At 44.2% G+C, this 18,614-nt stretch overlaps 2 protein-coding genes across 5 annotated transcripts; one reads left to right on the top strand and one right to left on the bottom strand.

Moving 5' to 3' along the window:
• Positions 1 to 117: 117 nt before the first annotated feature.
• Positions 118 to 14,518, top strand: cramp1 (cramped chromatin regulator homolog 1). Of its 4 annotated transcripts, none has more exons than XM_069525694.1 (20): positions 118 to 274; positions 2,086 to 2,462; positions 4,096 to 4,298; positions 4,910 to 5,063; positions 5,455 to 5,538; positions 5,721 to 5,769; positions 6,325 to 6,410; positions 7,104 to 7,227; positions 7,514 to 7,595; positions 7,720 to 8,688; positions 9,060 to 9,237; positions 9,595 to 9,767; positions 9,855 to 9,929; positions 10,053 to 10,134; positions 10,267 to 10,377; positions 10,970 to 11,127; positions 11,304 to 11,493; positions 11,779 to 11,946; positions 12,227 to 12,372; positions 12,571 to 14,518. In XM_069525694.1, exons 2-20 carry the CDS (start codon positions 2,087 to 2,089, stop codon positions 12,682 to 12,684), a joined length of 3,522 nt encoding a protein of 1,173 aa, XP_069381795.1. In that variant the 5' UTR covers positions 118 to 274; position 2,086; the 3' UTR covers positions 12,685 to 14,518. The 4 variants fall into 4 exon arrangements, with proteins under 4 accessions (XP_069381795.1, XP_019962957.1, XP_019962955.1 ...); XM_020107398.2 differs by having other exon boundaries at positions 11,301 to 11,493; XM_020107396.2 differs by lacking the exon at positions 118 to 274 and adding an exon at positions 1,470 to 1,703 and having other exon boundaries at positions 11,301 to 11,493.
• Positions 14,519 to 14,526: 8 nt separating this feature from the next.
• dhrs7b (dehydrogenase/reductase (SDR family) member 7B) lies at positions 14,527 to 18,241 on the bottom strand. The gene is made up of 7 exons (XM_069525695.1): positions 18,060 to 18,241; positions 17,054 to 17,228; positions 16,817 to 16,935; positions 16,191 to 16,401; positions 15,893 to 15,985; positions 15,654 to 15,806; positions 14,527 to 15,461 (listed from the first exon to the last, which is right to left on the bottom strand). Exons 2-7 carry the CDS (start codon positions 17,205 to 17,207, stop codon positions 15,256 to 15,258), a joined length of 936 nt encoding a protein of 311 aa, XP_069381796.1. The 5' UTR covers positions 17,208 to 17,228; positions 18,060 to 18,241; the 3' UTR covers positions 14,527 to 15,255.
• Between the last annotated feature and the right edge of the window lie 373 nt (positions 18,242 to 18,614).

Here is an 18,614-nt window from a genome sequence, read left to right as displayed (position 1 = left end):
ACGGCGTGACAGGAAGAAAATCGCAATTGGTCCTATTGCTGGGCCGGATCCTCCGGCAATTGGCGGAGCCTTCTGTCAATCAAATTCCAACGGGCGGCCTCGTGTATCCCTGGCCAATCAAGGGCTTTGTTTTCGAGTTGTGGTGGGCGTGGCGAAGCGCATGGACATTCGATCCGCAGGAACTGTCATCAGCGACGAGCTGCAGGGCCGCCGGGAGCTAGCGATGCTAGCCCGCGTATCGACTGGGAAAACTACCAACGGGCGTCTGATTCAGGTAATTTACAACCTTTTGACAATGTCACACATCGGAGGAGCTGTTCGAGGCTCCGCGTGTAGACAACCGCCGCGCTTCAAGCAGTTTTTGTAACGTTGCAGGCTTGTTTCACAGCTCTATTGCTAACGTTAGCTAGCCGACAACAGCAGCCATGCTAGTTCCCTCGGTGTGTACGTATTGATGGATGGAGAAGACTCGTCATTCATTTAATATCTTTGTATATAAATGTCGTACAGTGAAAAAATGATCGATAGCTGTTAGTATGAATAACTTATCACAGTACACTTCCTTTATTTGAATTCTTCGGTCAGAGACCAGCCCTGTGATTAGAAAACCATCAAGCTACTGGAACTATAACATTGTAGTAAGGATATTCAGTGAGACCCAGTGGAACAGATCTCAGTGTGTTGCTGTAAGATTTTAGATCAACCTTAAATTATAATGAAACTATATTTTCACGTTTGAATATTCGCTAAATGTAAGTTTTACCCGGCTGATACTATCGTAGTAGGTTGAAGGAGTAAGACCCTGAGTGAGGGCATGTAAACATTACAGCTAATTTCACTAGTGGTTTCGAGGTCTCACGGTTGTTAGATCACTTATCTTTTTTCAGAAATGAGTCTGAGAATTAAAGTTGAGATGACAGAAATAGTAAGAGTATGAATGGAGAAAGAGGGATGCTCCTCGAAAATTAGGGTTCAAGCTACCCTTGTGCAATAAATATGTCTTTGTGTAGCTTTGTGCAGCTGTCACACAACTTCACAGACCTCCACCTGATTACTCAGAGATAAAGAAATCAGTGGGTAACAATGGATCAAACACACAGCTCCAAATCCTGTGATGTTTACACAATACTGATGTAAATGTCATATACTGTGTCTTGTTATGTGCACCGGACAAACACAGCCTTTGCTCCTGGTGTATAATTATCTTTATGGGGCTATTAATAATGTTAGCAGAGGGGACTGTTGTTTTGAAGCTTGATTAACGAAGGGTGTATATTAAATTAATAGTTTTGCAGACATCAATTTTGCAGGCGGCGGTGACGTAGCGACAAGCAAAGTCCACTTGCACACTTGGGTTAATAAAACTGTCTGTACTTATCAATTCAAATGGGCACCACTGTCGCGTTTAATGGCAAATGCATCTCGCTCGCAGGCAGTGACTGTCTCGTGTGTGCCACTTGGTTTGCTAGCTTTATTTCTTGTTTGTAAAAGAAGCATTGAGTAAATGTTGATGCAGATAGAAAACAGTTGAACTGCGCAGAGAGTTCAGCTCAGTCGAAGCAGGAGCAAGGAGAGGGCAGAAAGCGGAGGGATCGGTGTCGCTTCTATTATGCTCCATTCGCTCAATATTTGCCAACCTAACCGATCGGATCCATGGTGAAGAGAAAGAAGACGTCGCCCGGCACCGAAGAATACGAAAATGGGTAAAATAATATTTGAAATTCACACTTTATTCAGAGGTCGAATGCACCGAGGGGTTCTCGTTGTCGTTTCTGCAGGGCGCTAAACTGAAAAGCGCTCGCATTTGAATTTAGTTGAAATTCAACCCGAAATATTTCACATTAGAGCCGAGAGACACTCGGTAAAGCACCGCCGTCACTTACCGAACTATTCTGGCTGGTGAATATAATTTATCTGGGGACGGTAATTGCATATATTTGGTGTTGTTTTGTCGGGACTGGAGAGGGGATTTGAAACAAACAGCGGCGGCCATGTTGAGAGACAGTGAACGTCGTCTTTAGAAGTTAATTTTTCACACCGCTTTGCTCCCAATGTGACCGAATGTGCCCGAATGTGTTTTGGCAGCATGACACCGGGCTCCAGGGAGGGGATCGGTGTCGATGGGAGGAGGAATCCGTCCAGAAAGCCCGACGGCTGCGACGAGGAGGAGAGCGGAGAGCAGGCGAGCGAGGAGCGCAGTACAAAGGGAGACGACGGAGTGGAAATTCTTAATCCATCAGCCACGGCGCTCAGCCCCGGTTCAGCCCCGGTGCTCCCCGCCTCTCCGCCGAACCGGACCGGGCCAGGCTCGACCCCGCAGTCCCAGACCTCCGCGGAGTCCGCAGCTCCGTGTCACGACCAGCATCATTTTCTCCGGTCGAGCGTTCGACCTCCGAGCAAGCGCATCCGGAAGGATTCCATCGGCTCAGCCATCAATGGACACGGCGTGGCGAAGTCGAAAGGTACTGTAGATGACCCAGGGACGTGTGAGTGTGTGATGGGATTACCGAGAGGGTCAACTCTCAGTTTGGACTGTCACTGTGTTTACGTGTGTGACAGTGTGGTGGCCGAAGCGATGCTGTTTGTGCTGCTGCCCCTCTGGGCCACAGCCTCTGGAGTTTGTTGTCTGCTCTGCTCAAACAGCATCCTAACATGTGTTTGTGAAGGAAGAGTTACAAACCAGATGTTGAATTACAATTAGGATGTCACCTCAATCTTTTTATTCAGTTTCTGGGAAACTTTACACTTTCTAGCTTTACTAACTGGGACTTTTATGACTGTCATTATCAACAGAGAGGGGGGGCAGCAAGACTTCACTTTTTCCTGCATGGAAATAGGCACTGGACAGAAAAAAAATTATTATTACCTTTCACATCCTTACATATGGAGTTCCTTACATATATTTGTTTTTGCTTAGAGGAAATTTCAACAGTGCCCATTTTTTGTCACATCATAATTTTATTTTTAGAAACAAATAGTATTTTTTTTTTTGCAACTGATCTAAATGATTCTGTGGTGACACTGTGTGATTTCTGCAGATGCCTTTAGAAGCCATCATTGGTGAATTGTCATAATGATACACAGTGTCTGTGCAATGAATTAAAGCTCCAGATACCTTAAAGCTCTCAGGCTTTAGCAGTTCAGGATCATGCTTCCATGTAAATGAGGAATCTTCCTGTCCTCCATACCTCTAGAAGAGTAAAAGACAGGCGGGGCAGTGGGGTGGGGCAGGAGCGTTAATATCCTGTATGTTTGAAACTCACAGTAACTAAGGTGGCTTCTGTTCTTTGGCGAGCCTGTCGCTGAAACTTGCTTGATATTTTTTACATTTTCATACAAAATTATTTTGAAATGATTCCCGACTTTTCTGGCTCATATAATTATCCTGCTCTACAATATCAGTTTGAATTTAAAAATTGCTTTATACATGAGTCAGACTAAAATCCGACAGAAGTCATTGTAGGGAAAGTGAACAAAACTAAGATTGTTTCACTCAGTGAAATTAGATTCCTAGAGACCTACTTATTTAAATATGTGCATCTATTTTGAAGAAGACACATCTAGGTTAGTCTCTGTGAGCCACACACATGTTTGCATTTATAAGGGAGTACTCATTCTGGCTGAAAATATAGTTGCTTCCACATAGCGCAGTGTTGCACCAACAACAGCCTTAGTGTTTGTGTTGGTGCCTTCTGGCATTGTGTTGTGTGCTGGGGTAAACTTGGCCATTGCAGCCCACCACGAGTTGGTTTTGGACCTGTGTACTGTAGATCTGGCCGTATGGACTGATTTCTTTTCCTGCCTCCTTGCCAAAACTGAACCACAGCGGGGGGTGGGCTCTGCAGGTTGGGCACTGTAAAGCCAGTGGGTGGCTTTGTGTGCATGTGTCCTACATTGTCCAAGCCGCACAGCTCAGAACTACAATTGTATTATATTTTCCGTGCTGTAAAAAAACAGCCAGGGTGGTCAACCAAAAACATTTGGCTCAATGTTTACATTTTTAACTCTGACATTCAAGTGTGTGTGTTTTTTTTCTTCCTTTTAAATGTTAAATAACTGATGGGTTTCTGGGCTCCTTGACTGTGTATAACGCAGGCGCAGAGAATGGCTCGTCCTCCCAGGGTGCAGTGGGGCAGTCGGGACCGATGGCCAGCTCCGCAGGAGGAGTGTCCAAGGCCTCCAAAGGCCAAGGGTCTGCTGAGAAAGAGGAACAAGCCGGCAACCAGAAAAGGGCCCGTCGGCAGTGGGAGTCTTGGAGTGCAGAAGACAAAAACAGCTTCTTTGAAGGACTTTATGAGGTAAAGTGTAGAAACAAATAGTCTACCACATAGATTTTAGGCTCATTTGTGCTGCCTTTAAATGATGTAAACATCACTGCCCAAATATTTGTAAGCGTCCTTTGTTGGCATTATTGTTAAGCAATACATCCACTAGAGGGCAGCAAAGAGTGGAGTTTCTTAAAACAACAAACATGTCTTTGGTGGAGGAGGTTGCGATAATGTACCAATTGAGAAAGAGGCAAAAGCGTCTTTTAGTCCCCGTGCCCAGACGAAGTAACATCATCAGCTTGTAGTTTCTTGCCAACTCACCAAGTGTCTCCGCAAAAAGTTGTTGGAATTTCTTCCTCACGTCCACTGGTCGTCTCGCTTGAAGTCGTGGCTCCACTGCCCCTCTGTGATTTCCAGTAATACTGGTACATTTTGTCTGTTTCCTTCATATCTGTAAGCTTTGCGAAGACGTGGACAAGATGAACGCAGAGTACAGACGGAAGGCTCTGTATCTAATGTTGAGAATGAATTAGAATTTACACTAAATGATACTACTTGATATGACACATCCTGGCATTCATCTTATCTTCATTTGTATCTTTTGACATCTTCTACTCTACTTCTACTCCACTTCTCTGTAGCATGGGAAGGATTTTGAGGCCATCCAGAACAACATTGCAATGAAGTACAAGAAGAGAGGGAAGCCAGCTAACATGGTGAAGAACAAGGAGCAAGTCCGCCACTTTTACTACCGCACCTGGCACAAGATCTCCAAACACATTGACTTTGCCAACGGTGAGTTGCCTATAATCTCTGTCACCCCAAAACAGCTGGGGTCTAACGGGATCTCACTGACACTCAGAGGGTAGAACAGAATTTGTTTTTTTAAGGGGTTGGAGCACCACGGCCTAATTGTTCAATTCAGTCTATCATTTCAGATATCTTAAAGTGTTCATGTTGAATCGGGGCTGGTTTTGTTTAAAAAGTGCCTCTTGCAGCAGTCACTGCCAGGGAGAAAAAATGAAATGTTAATGTTTATGTTTCACCTTGTTAGACAGGCTGACAGTCTGTGAAAGAATCTCACCACCTTTACCCTCTTTCTCCTACAAAAAGCTTACAGCATACACATTCCTCCTGTATTTCTGTTTACAGCAGTGTTGTGACCTGTCCCTCCTTTCCTTCTCAGTGTACTCCCGAGTTCTGAAGAAATCCTCCCAAGAACTTTATGGTCTCATCTGCTATGCTGAGCTCCGCAAAAAAGTTGGGGGATGTAAGTGAACGCTGTGCGCACGTACAAATACATGTCTCTTCTGAAGTTGTTTTCATGCTGTTGCATCGTGACACATGGGACGTGATTAAATGCTGCATGTTCCTATTCATGGGGGACAGCGAGCTGCTCCTGTGTGAAGACGACGTTAATGACTCTCTGGCTTTGTGTTGTGTCTTTGACAGTAATGGACGATAAGAACGTGGCAAAGCTGAATGAACTCATCCAGCAAGGGTAAGTCTGTGGTTAAATTGATAAAATGCTCAGCCCACTCACTATGCAGTTTTTGATTTTAAGAACTACATGACATGAACAACAACCCTGATAAGCTTTTCACTATCAGTATGAGAAATTAAATCAGTTGACCTCATGATGAAGAATGCCAAATACAAGATAAGCAGCAGAAACACATCCCACATAGGCCACTAATATCACTTGGAGGGAATTTTGAAATATTGTATATATAATATATACAATATACAGTCTTCAAGTAGATCTGATCACTCACATTCTTTTCACTGTGTCAACACAATTACACCGTGGGCCAAATATGAAGGACCACCCTGCCACAGTTTCAAAATGAATCAAACGTAAATACCAGGTCTGAACAGGGTCTTTCATAATGCATGGCTGCTGTATTGTTAAGTGTTCAGCTAACTCTGTACATGTCTATGTTAATTTGATTTGCTAGCATGCCTCCCACTCTCCACTAAAAGTTGCAATTGGATCCAAAAAAGCTGTCCTTGAAAAACCCTGAAGATTTCTCTGCTCTTCTGCTTGTTTGACCAGGGCTACCACCGTGCGCTCCAAAGGGAGGAACTTGCGAATTAAAGCACCCATGTGCCGTGCACTGAAGAAACTCTGTGACCCTGATGGTGAGACACTCCACACATACTTCACATGCAAAGTACACAACATCGGTGCTGAAAATACAAACTGTGACGATGGTGAAGCACAGCGATTGTGGGGGCGGTTTTCTTTTTCCTGGCAATAACAATAACAGTGTGGGCTAGTGGCGTTTCCATGGTAACTCTGTGGGAGCCATGTGAGGAGGAGGAACAGGAGGGAGATGATGGAGATGACTGGTCCGGCCGACTGCGGCCGTTGACCCTTCGGTTCAACATCATCCAAATTTATAGAAATCATTTTCTTTCAATCCAGAATGGAAAATCAGAATCCCGCCACTTGTATCTACCATTTCTCTTACATTCAGTCTTTCTTTCATAGCTGTATCAGTGCTTTGCAAAGTATTATAAGGCAAAGCAGCCTCATTCTGGTTTGTGTCCATTGCGCAAGTAAGTTTGCAAGATACAATACTTAATGTTTCACCAGTTGTAAGGTCAACTGTAGTTTACTGTTCATGTAATGTCATTGTGGCTTTTGAGATTTACCTTTTGTACAGTTGTGGCATTTGTGTCTGCTAGGTTCTCAATATTTATGACTGTCACAAAATCCCACAGGCTGGACACCTGCTCGCTGTCTCTCTCTATCTCTCTCTCCCTCTAAAACACCTCACCTTGTCCCAGTTGTGTCTCAGTCAGCTTCACTATGTCTTTGTGTCCGTGCAGGAGTGAGTGATGAAGAGGACCAGAAGCCAGTGCGTCTACCCTTGAAGGTGGCAGTAGAGCTCCAACCACGCAGTAACCACTCCTGGGCCCGCGTTCAGAGTCTAGCCCACAATCCTCGCCTCAGGTCAGTCAGATGTCCGAGAGGAGTCAAAACCTGTTTCCAAAACAGAGTCATCAAAATGAGCCAACATCTCACATTTGAGTCGGATCCTTGGAGATAAAAGAAAAGACAAAATAAAAAGCATCCATGTTTATGATTGTTTTCAGGACTTTCAAGCACAGCTCACTCATGCAAATGATTAGCAAATTAATCAAATGTCTGCATTAATGCATCATCAGGCAGTTTTGAAAACGGTGCCTGTTTGCTCAAGCACAGCTGTCAACAAACTGTTTTGTGGTTTCTCCCCCAGGATGGTGGTTGAGCTCCACAGGAAAGTTTCCAGTCTCATTGACTATCTGAAACAGAAGTGGGCGCACCAGGACCAGCGCATTGTATCCTTTTAACAATATGTTGCACCATACAATAATCTTAGGCGTGTGAATTCAAGCAGTTCATCCATACACAGTTAGGGAGGACAAACCTGTATGTGCTGATTCCTTGACACTGATGTTTCAGCTTAAGAGTCTCATGGAGAGAGAGGCTTTGGAGGGCAGCCAGTCCAGCACATCCTCTCCTAGTAAATCACAGCCTGATGAACTTTTTCTTCTCCCTGCGGAGAGCAGCACCCTGACCATGATGCCTGGTGTGGCACGCGTGGTTCACTCCAAGGCCTCCTGCACCGTACACTGGCTGGAGAGTGGCAAGAACCGCCCTAATTCCAAGGAATTACCAGCTGCTCAGATCCTAGGCATCCACACGGCTCCACCGCCTCGGACTGGCACCAAATCTGGACGTGGAAGTGCTTCTACTGCTGCCACTGCCTCTGGAGCTGGTGCTTCAGTGACTGTATTGGGCGATATTCGTCGGACTGAACCACTTAACCCTGAATCTTCACCAGACAATTCTGCAAAAGTAGCAGAGGAGAAGAGACTTCTGTCTGTTTCTGTCACTGCCTCCTCTCAGCAGACTGTGGTTCCCATGGAAGAGGGAACTGGGCTGGGACCCTCTGAGGGGGACAAGACCTGTGCTAGTGTGGAGGCCAGTGGTGGATTAGCAGTGATCAAAACCACAGAGAAGTTGTGTAGTGGTGTAGAGAGCTCATCTGAGCATTGCAAGGAGGAGCAGAACACCAGTGCTTCTTCCCCTGAGGCCAACCAGACTCCTCCAGCCAAAACTCTGATGACTGGCTCAGAGGAAGGAGTGTTGCAGGGCTCTGCACCAGCAGCCAAAGAGCGAACCATTGAGCAGATCAGAGAGGAAGGCTGGAGTGCCCGTGACGCAGAGAACGTCACCCTGGCTGAGCTGTACTTGATGTTTGGAAAACCTGGCAAGTTACAGCTTGAATACGAGTGGCAGCCTGTGGCAGCTCCTTCTAACAACCAAGAAAATGGACAAGCCTTGGCTCAGGCCAAGCCCAACAGGACACACCGCGTTTTGCGCTGCCTGCTCAAACTGGTTACCACTGAGGTCAATCCTAAACCTTTGGTAGGGATTCATTTTTACTTCTCTGTGTTGTTGCTGGTTGCTAGATGCTTTTCAAAATGTTTTGTTGACAAAATGTTTGAATGTCATGGTTTGGTTTTTGAAAAACTTTAATCAAAGACATATGGTTGGAGACTAAAAGTGGTTCTCATGTGCCACATTGCACGTTCCTCTGTGTTCACAAAATTGCATTGCTGAGAGCACTAATGCAATCAGATGGAGAGATAAAGGTTGGGTTGGTGCACTTTCAGGTGATTGTAGGACTGGGAACGGGCTGTGACCTTTGTTCTCTGTGCCACCTTCAAACTTTAGTGAAAGCTTCATTTAGAACTGTAGAATTTGAACAGATGTCAATAACGTGTCCTCTCCTCCAGGCTCCAGAGCTGTGCTCGACTGCCACCTCACCGCTCAAGACCCATCAAGAGGAGCAGAACCAGGCACTCACACCTCCAGGAAAGGGGCTCTTAACAGGTGTTCGCAGCCCCAGCTGTGGCCGGCAGCAGGCGTCTGTCCGAGGGGCCCGGTTACACCCGGGAAATGCTGGAGCCTCAGGTATTTGTGGGTCTCTCTCCTTATACTCCAAAGCAATTACTCGGGCACTAGATATACTGTACATTGATCCTATTGTAGATAGATTGTAGATCTACATTTTGAGGACTGTTAAGGATGTGTGTTATTTCCTCTGACTATTGATAAGGTCCTATGTAAAACGTATTGTTTTTCCTGATGAATGGTTTTGCGTTTGATGCTGTTCTTCGTTTGATGATGGAAAATAACTATGAAGTGCAAATGCTTCGTGTTTAATAGGAAATTGGATATTTCAAGTACTTGACATACCATATTCTCCAAGATGCTGTTCAGTACATTATTCTCAGGGAAACATATCCTTCTTGTCCCTTCCCTCTCTAGGCGGACGGAGCCTTCCCCGCTCTCTGCTGGGGTCGACAGCAGGCTGCGACTCGGAGGGAGGTGTGTTTGCGGTACCCACCACGCTCCCCCCCAACAGCTCGCGCCACAACAGAATGTTCTCCCCCAACAAGGAAGCAGAACTAGCCTTTAGACAGCAGCTGGACTCTATCAGTGTAAGACAGAGCAAGGCATTAATAAACTGGTATATTGTCCACAGTAATATATGCACAAATATTCACTTGCATTTTCTTTCCTCGCAGATGCAGTCGGATCTCTTCCTTTCCAGACAGAGAAAACCTCGGAACAGGCAACTCCGCAAACCCCTTGTAGTTCAGGTAAGAGAAGAATTAAAGGAATGCAGTTGTATTAAAGTGAACACCCTCTCTATTGGTTTGGACTTTTACTTTCCTACATGTTGCTGTCTTACAAAGGGCTAACAACAATCTTGTCTTACACAGCGGACACTGCTGCCTCGAACTACAGGGGACACTCCTCAGCATGTCTGCTCCTTCTCCATCCTCTCCAACTCCTCTGCCACAGGTACGCTTCCTCGCATCAGGAGAGTACAATGATACACATGTTGTCAGCAGAGGATGGGAAGTTTAAAAAAAAAGAAGAAAAAAAAGGGGGAAAATTCCCATTTGTTGTCTCACTTCCTGTTTCTTCCCTCAGGAACTGGATCTTTCCGGCCAATCCATACTCGCCTTGCTCCTTCCCCCCGCCCTCCCATTTCCAAGGTCTCCCCTGCAGCGCCCAGCTCTGCAGCAGCCAGCCAACTCTCCAGTATGTACTGATCATTCTCTTCCAATCGATTTATTTTCCTGTTCAGTTTTCTCTTTTTCATCCTGTGGCCACAGTAACTAAAACTACTACTGAGAGATAAGCGTTTCCCTTATTTTAAACACAAATACTTTATAACATGGCTCCATCATTCAACAGCCTCAACAAAACAGGAAATCTTCATACACACCAAAATAAAACCTTTTGGATAGTTTCCCAATCAGAAATAACTCTCCATAGTACATCAGGCGATTTTCTGTATTGGTCCACTTCTTAGCATAAGTGTTCTAATATGAAAGCTTTAGTTTCTTTAGTGCGATAGACTGCTCCCTGGAGTCTCTGGGTTTTTACGCAAATCGAGGTCCGAGTTTGAATGTATATGAAAAATGATTGGCTCCTTTTTCCACATGATCCCCGACAGTCGATATGATTTTGAACAAATCATCCATTGTGCAGGGGTAAATGGACAAAAAGAACATTCTTCTGCTCTCTGAAAGGAAGAACGCTTTCCACACTAGTGTCACCCACAGTTAATACTTATTCGTAATGAGCAGATGTGACAAATCTCTTATCTTAACTGTTTTTATTCTTACAGGTGCCATCGACCTGGCAGCTAAGTCTGCAGGCATCATCCCTGGCAGCCCCTGTCGGAATCTGGATTCTCCCACTGTCGATAATGGCACTTTGCTCGCCACCGCACCTATTACTGATCCTGAACCAGACTCTGAGCTCCTCCAGGAAAATGTCCCAGAGGTCAGGACACACACACACACACAAATGCTCCAAATTCTACTTATTTATGATTAGTCCCTTTTTTGCGTTGAAAGGATAACAGAGCTGGATCACTCCTCACACTAGTAAATGTATCTAATCATCTGTGCAGTATAGTCCAAGTTTCTTTTTAAGCGTTCTACTTGTTCTTTCAGCAGAATGGTTTGCCTCCGCCATCTCCTGGAGCGACTGGTGGTGGAGACTCGCTCCTCTCTCCACCCAGTGTAGCCTCGCTCCTGGACATCTCGCTGCCTGGGCCCCCAGAGGAGGCTCTAGCCCCCGGAGAACCTCAAACACACATCAGTGACTCCATCATCGAGCTTGCCATCAACTCCGCCCACTACGGTGGTACGTGCCTGTTTCTAACCCTCATCGACATTAAATTCGGAGGTGTAAATGTTGTGTCTTGTGCAAAAGTTTTTGTTGGAATGAGATGTGACGACAGAAAAAAAAAAAAGGTTTTGCAAATCCCAAAGGACAAGATTTTATTTGTCTTCTCATTAGTGATTAGAAATCACATGAAATATTCTGTGGATGACAACTAAGCTTCCGACCCATCAGGATTATTGACCACTGTGTGTCTGTCTGTGTGTGTTTGTAAGCTAATATGGCTGCTTGTCTCTCGTGGTGCAGGTGAGGAGGCAGCGCTCTCTCCAGCCAAGCTGAGCAGCAACGATGGCTCCAAACTTTTGGCCTCTTCTCCCTCAGTCAGCCCGTCCCGAGGCTGGATCCCATCACCCAGCCATGACCCCCAGTGGTACCCCAGCGACTCCTCTGACTCCACACTGGGATGCCTTCTCTGTACGTGTTTTTCTCTCCCGCAGAACCATCCACAAACAGATATTAATATTACTACGGATACTGCTACTATCTTTTTACAAATTCACATATTTTCATTGTAGCTCTGTCGTACGTTTCTACTTGAATCTTTCCAATGAGTTGATACCAGAAAAGAAAGATAAAGGCTTAAGGTTAATTGAAGAGATGCGTCAGTTTCAAACAATCGTCACTGCTCACATACTTCCACGTGTTTTAGATGTTGGCGTTGTTTGAAATGTACCTTTTGTCCATGTTCATCTAGCCAGTATGGTGTCCCCCGATAAAGGGAGGCGGACCACGCTCACCCCCTCTGGCCCCTCCAGTGGCACAGCTTTGCTTGGTCCTAGCCTCCTGGACTGCAACTCCCATGATTCCTTTCAGTCCCGTGGTCTTCCTGATGTGGCAGAGGTGAGAAGTTCAGGCCTTTGATAACATGAGATATGTGAGGAGGGGGGAATTTTGTCTTTTTTAAGCACACTCAAAAATTTTACTTCTATGCAGTTTTACCTTTATCTCAAAATCCCCCTGGAATCCATCTTCTTAGATCACACCCGTAGTTTGGCTCGTTGCGGTTGTACATCAAGCGCTCTTTGGTTGTGTTTGCAGATGGACTCTCAGCTTGCTTGTATGATGAGTGAAAGCAGCGTGGACTACATCGCTCGCTTCAACGACCTGGCTCAGGAGCTGGCTGTGACCGAGCCCTCCATCCCGCCACCCTGAAGAAAAGAGAGGACCACCAAACCAGGGCCATCTGGAGGACGAGTCCCCGAGTCCCCCCAATGTCAAGACTGTTGTTTCCTCTGTCGCTTCTACACTGTAGAAAAGGCAGTTGTGGAGAAAAGCCCCTATAAGCAGTCCCTGCCCTGTTTGTTAAAGTGCAATAATAACAGTGAACCTTGACCATTGTTCAAAGTTAAAAAATGCATTGGTTTCACTGGACTGTTCTCTAAGGTGAAATGCCCTTTAAAAACAAACACTTAAGAAAATGAAAATGCGTTTACAAAACACAACCTCATGTACAGGAAAATACAATGCCATATCTGAACAAAATATTTTCACTGAACTTATGTCTTCTCCTGACCTTTGAGTGTGTGCGTGCGTGTGTGTGTGCGTGCAGTGTGTGTATTTCTGTCATCTTCTCTCTCAGATCGACCTCCAAAATGTGTAAATCCTCCAAAATGTGCAGTTCAGATCCCAGCTGGTGGCAGACAGCTGCCGGAAGGCGATTTTTGAAAGTGGTGGCAGTGAGAATATTCAGTCGTCACAGCAGCAAAAGTGGAGCACGAACACAGCCGAGCAGAAAGACGTAGAGTCCTCTGCTCCTGCCCTACATTTGACATGCTCTTCATCGCAGCCAGTTCAGGTATTATCGGTTACGTTTTAGGAGTAGAGCCTGCTGTGTTTGTTTGGAGTCAGGTTTCCGTTTATGGAAGCCACGTGCAAAATGGCAGCTTCTGTCGCTTAAATACAAGCAGTTTAAATTTCATCAACCGATGCCTCATTACATTTTCATACATTTTAATGTTTCGAGATTATAATTACGAAAAACAGCCTTTAGGTTTGTTTGTTGTTCAACAACAACAACTTCATTCTTCACATATTAAACTTTCAGCTGCAGTTTCTAATTTTTTTACATATTAATGATATACTCAGACATTGCAGTTTAAATAACTAGGCAGCGTTTTGACTCAACTACAGATGAAGTAACATTGCTCATGTTTCTGTTAATATCACACTCCAGTTGAAATAAGAAGTACATTGTGTAATCAAACTTTTAAGCTGTAGTTGACACTCCACTCATTCTAACTTTCGCAGTCCCGATTAAAACCCTCTGACTGAACATCGTCCATTGATGAGTATTGACACTGAACACTGGGTAATGTCAACGTTTCTCTAAACACATCCACCATCGCTCTAACCTCAGGCTGCTCTGAACCTCTTTTTTGATTTACTCCGTTGATGTAGTTTCGCTGTTGTTCAGAGAGACTACAAATGTACCATGTTAACTCCGACTTTGAATTTCAATTACCAGCATCATCATTATGCAGTATTGAACACATATTGCCTCATCAACATGTTTTAACTTCGTCTCTGTTAGTGTGAATTGTTGGAGAATTGTTGGTCATTCCACAAATTGGATTTTAAAAAATGTCGGTCTCCTTCAGGCACCTCGATGGCTTTGACTCTACGTTTTAAAACCTCTTGTGGCGATCCTTTGTTAGAGACGTTTGAAAAAGGTTTAATCTCCTCACACCAGAAAAGAAACGACGAAGATGTTCTTCATGAAGAAATAAACAGCAGGTTTTGTCTTTGAATCTGGCTTTTTTTGTTTTGTTTAAGGATTTATTTGTACAAATGGCAATTCCAGTATTGACTGTGCTTTTGTAACATATTGTAAATTGTTATTTGGACTATTTATTGGTAACATTTCTGAAAATGTTTTCTGTTTAACTTAATATTAAGACGACATCTAAAAAGGAAAAAACCTGTTGTTTAAAATGTTCCGTTTGTAAAAGGTGTTTTTATTCTCTGTATAAAGATAGTTATAAAATCAGCTCATGGTTTCTTGTATTCATTGTGTTTAATTTGTGATCAAAGTTCAAATGTTACGATTTACAGAGAAGCATGTGGCCTTTGGGTCAATCCCTCCACCGAGGTCGTAACGTTTTCATTCAGCCGAATGACACAAAATCTACTCAACCGATTTCCTTGAAACTTCGTCAAACTTCAGCAAATTTTGACATTATAATTTCCCAGAGAATCATTCTTGAATCTTGATGAAAATAATCAGGCAATTTGAGAGTGATATCTATGCATGTGTGCAAAGTAAATTAATTCCATTCAATTCAAGGGGAATGTTGGGCCTTGGTTATCAAAGTTAAGTTTTGTCCTCTTTTCCAGAGTAAGCTGAGTGGTTTCTCTGCATTAAAAAAAAGTTATCTTACATCAAAACTAGTAAACCAAAACAATCCCTTGTCATGTAACGTCCATGACACAGAGTCAATTCAGAAAGCAACATCACGGTGTTGTCACAGGAGAGCTCTGGGATCTGTCAGTAAAGGATTTACCAGATGACGTTAAAACGGCGATGAGCTCGAGAACAAGGTTAGTTCCTGAAATAAATAAACACAGTCTGGTCAAGTTTCTGATTTTCTACTAGTAACACTTCAAACTGTGTCACTTAAGAAAAGCTTCTGTTCACATCACATGTCCATTCGGCCTCCGTGTGCTGCAGTCAGTGTTAAGTTTTGGTCCATGAGACACAAACTTAATCCGCAGCTGCATCAGCCTTCATCGGTCTTTCAGTTTCTGCTCCTTGCGAGCACGAGAGGCCATGAGTTTGAAGAAGAGCGCGGGCCACAGCGTGCGAAGGTAGATGGCCAAGGTCGGCAGAGGTTCTGCCAAAACGACATCTCTGCTCTTGTGACGGACGGCCTTCAGAACTGCCAGAGCCACGTCTTTGGGATCCCAACCCATAGCTGTGGTTTTATCCAAAACTGAAAGCAGCGATGCACAAACAAGAAACAGAATCAGGGACACTTCAGTCAGCTACTTTTACAAACTGTTGAGTTACTTTAACAAGTCATTGTTAATGATTACGACTGATTATTCGTCACAATGATTAACATCCAATTATCTTTACTTTAAACAGTCCTGCAATGTATATTTTAATATTTCAAATGCCTCACCTCCGTACTTGGAGCCGTCCCCGGTGACGGCATTGACGGACAGGTTGGTTCGGATGTAACCGGGGCTGATCACGGTCACTGGAATCCCGTAGCACTCGATCTCTGCCCGTAAGCAGTCGAAGAAGGCCTGGGTGGCGTGTTTCGAGGCTGCATCTGGTGTTGAAAACACAGTACTGCTTCATTTCCCATCAACCTCTGGGACATTTAATTAGTTTGGTGAACAAGAAAAGGTAAATTACAAGCTGATCTGTATGGGATGGCAATCTTGCCCTGGACGCTGCTGATGACCACGATGTGGCCGCTACGCCGGCGGACCATGGAGGGCAGGAGAGCTGTGAAGGGAGCAGAGACGAATGACTGAGTTAAAAAGAAACTGATGATAAATATAAAATATTGTGTGGTCCTGTTTACACTTTAAAACTTTGGTGATCTGCAAATGCCTCTTCCTTATCAGTGTAACCATAGCAACAAACACACATTATACATGAAGACTCACATCTGAAGCCAAATGCTATAAAACCTCAGCTCCTCACTAACCCTGAGTCAGAGCAATGGGGCCGAAGTAATTTGTCTCCATGACGTCCCGTTGAACCGAAAGATGGGTATCCAGGATGTTTCCGCGGTAACTGATTCCGGCGTTATTGATAAGGACATCCACTTGTCCATAACATTTCAGGATCTGCTCTGCAGCTCTGTCCACTGTGTCCGAGTCAGCCAGGTCAAACACGACAGTTCTGGGAACATGAGTCTGTTGGTAGAACAACAACAGTTAAACACTGCTGATTCAAATCATTCTATGATTCTTGTATTTTAATTAAAGATTGATGTTCACAGATGAGGAAAAACTGTTTCTTTTAATGGAGATTAGTGTTGGATTCTTATTAAACATACTTGTTTTGAAAGTGCTGAATTACATTATTAATACACACTCATTAAGTGGTACTACAGAGAAAAACTCCCACATCGTTCATTTATTTTGTCAATAGACAGAATAATTTGGGTTTATGAAACAGTAAAAATCTTTCTCAGACTACCAGTGACATTGTCAAATTGTCCTCTTTGGTCTCTTTAATGTCATCCCTCTACTAATGCCTGCAATAAAGACCGGAACATTATTGACCATCCAATACGTTGCCTTTTTATCTCAGCTCTAGTGTAAATACCTTCTGCTGTGCGCCTGTTGAACTTGCAGTGAGCTCCTGGACGACCTGCTGCAGACGGGCTGCATCTCGACCACACAGAACAAGCCGTGCACCTGCAGCATGAAAAACCTGCGCACACTCTGCAAAAACAAAGAACACATCCAGTTCAGACTTGCTGTAAATCAGTGAAGCTAGATTGGTGGATAACATTGCGCCAACAACAAGCTGAAGTGAGGAACAAATGAGTGGGAGACTAACCTTTCCCCAGTCCAGAGCTGGCCCCTGTGATGACCACCACAGCATCCTGCAGAGCAGCTCCTGGTCTGAGGCGGGAAATTATCCGGTACAACAGCAAGACCCCGACACTCGCTAGAACCAGCGGCAGCATTCCTCCTCCCATGACGCGCTCCATGGCTCGCTCCACACACGATACCTGCAGACACAGGCTCAATCATTTAGTCAAGAACAGTTTCTCCCTGCTGCAAATGTTGATTTGCATTATTGCAACATTCAAACTCAGTGATCCTGTAAACAGAAGTCACCTGACAAAGGTTTAATGAAAATCTTCACCAAATATGAATGCTAACTGGTTATAATCATTATTTTTGACAGCCCGCAGGGCAAACATTTATAATTTCACAAATAAAAGATAATTAACAAAATGAATAGTTTATTACAGCCCTGCTTTTTAGATGACAAACTGGCATTGTAAAAAATACATTACATAAAAAAACACACATAAAGGGAATTTCAGCAGGACACAGTGAGATCTTCAGGTCTGAAGCTCTCTCGCCCTGATGCCAAAGTGACTGAGCTGCTTCCTGTTGTCCTGAGTATCCAACTACTGTGTCCCCTCTCCAGGATAAATATATATATATAGTATAAAATAATACTTAATATGAGCAGGTTAGGTTTATTTACACACGTTTTCACGTGGCCGCAGTAGTTATGATGAGCATCGTGACAATAGAAACAGAGTTAGCATTTAGAGACAAACAGCAGCTTTGTGTTGGTGAACACGTGTCTATAGAACACACCGAATGAAATATGTGATTATCTCACAACACAACACGACACAGCACAACACATCACAACACAACACAACACAACACAACACAACACAACACAACACAACACAAGGAGCTCCACGCTGACTCCGCTGCACATGCAGGCTAAGAGGGATGCTAATGCTAACGTTAGCTCGTCCCAACAGTACGACAAACTGACTCAGACTCCAGAGTCGATCTGAAGTTTGAGGTCTCACCTGAACTGTCTCTGTTTTCAACCACAGCAGCGGGACAGACGGCGGGAGAACTTCCGGGTTTGTCTCCGGAACCCGACGACCGGAAGACTGGAGAGGGTACCTGCCATCCGCCGCTGGGAATTCTGGGAGTTGACGTTTCGGGCCTGCCAGTGGAGTTTGGACTCATGTGCTCGTGTCTCGTTTCACCCAGATACACAGTCTTTGCTGCCACGTTATCAGAGATCCTCTGGCTTTGTGTTGAAGGGGAACATTAAAAACTAAACTTGAAACTGAATCAAGGCTCCTTCTAACATCTGGATTTGAAACCAGCTGGGAACATCTGGACTGTTGAAATGAAGGTGTCTAACTCCTGGAGCAAAACGATCCAGATCTGACAATAAACAATAATAATAATAATTATTATTATTATTATTATTAGCTGGTGTTTCTATCATTAATAACATCATTGCACCTATAAATATCACTATTATCATTATTCCTATCGTAATGACCGGCCTCTTTACAAGTATTAAAAAACAAAGTTTGTGTAACAACACAAGGAGCGAGTCTTCACTA

This window comes from Paralichthys olivaceus, chromosome 5, assembly GCF_024713975.1.
Source record: "Paralichthys olivaceus isolate ysfri-2021 chromosome 5, ASM2471397v2, whole genome shotgun sequence".
Taxonomy (NCBI): Eukaryota; Metazoa; Chordata; class Actinopteri; order Pleuronectiformes; family Paralichthyidae; genus Paralichthys; species Paralichthys olivaceus.
Note: the sequence above shows the minus strand (reverse complement) of the source record. Positions and strands in the feature narration are given on the sequence as shown.

Bases quoted from the DNA above. Each gene is read 5' to 3' on its own strand.
- dhrs7b (XM_069525695.1), bottom strand. From the start codon at position 17,207: ATGGAGCGCGTCATGGGAGGAGGAATGCTGCCGCTGGTTCTAGCGAGT. The intron at 16,402-16,816 runs GTATTTACACTA...TTCTACCAACAG, and splicing joins CAACAGGCGCACAGCAGAAG to ACTCATGTTCCCAGAACTGT. The intron at 15,807-15,892 runs GTAATTTACCTT...TTTCAACACCAG, and splicing joins CATCCCATACAGATCAGCTT to ATGCAGCCTCGAAACACGCC.
- cramp1 (XM_020107396.2), top strand. From the start codon at position 1,654: ATGGTGAAGAGAAAGAAGACGTCGCCCGGCACCGAAGAATACGAAAAT. The intron at 7,596-7,719 runs GTATCCTTTTAA...CTGATGTTTCAG, and splicing joins CGCACCAGGACCAGCGCATT to CTTAAGAGTCTCATGGAGAG. The intron at 11,947-12,226 runs GTACGTGTTTTT...ATGTTCATCTAG, and splicing joins CACACTGGGATGCCTTCTCT to CCAGTATGGTGTCCCCCGAT.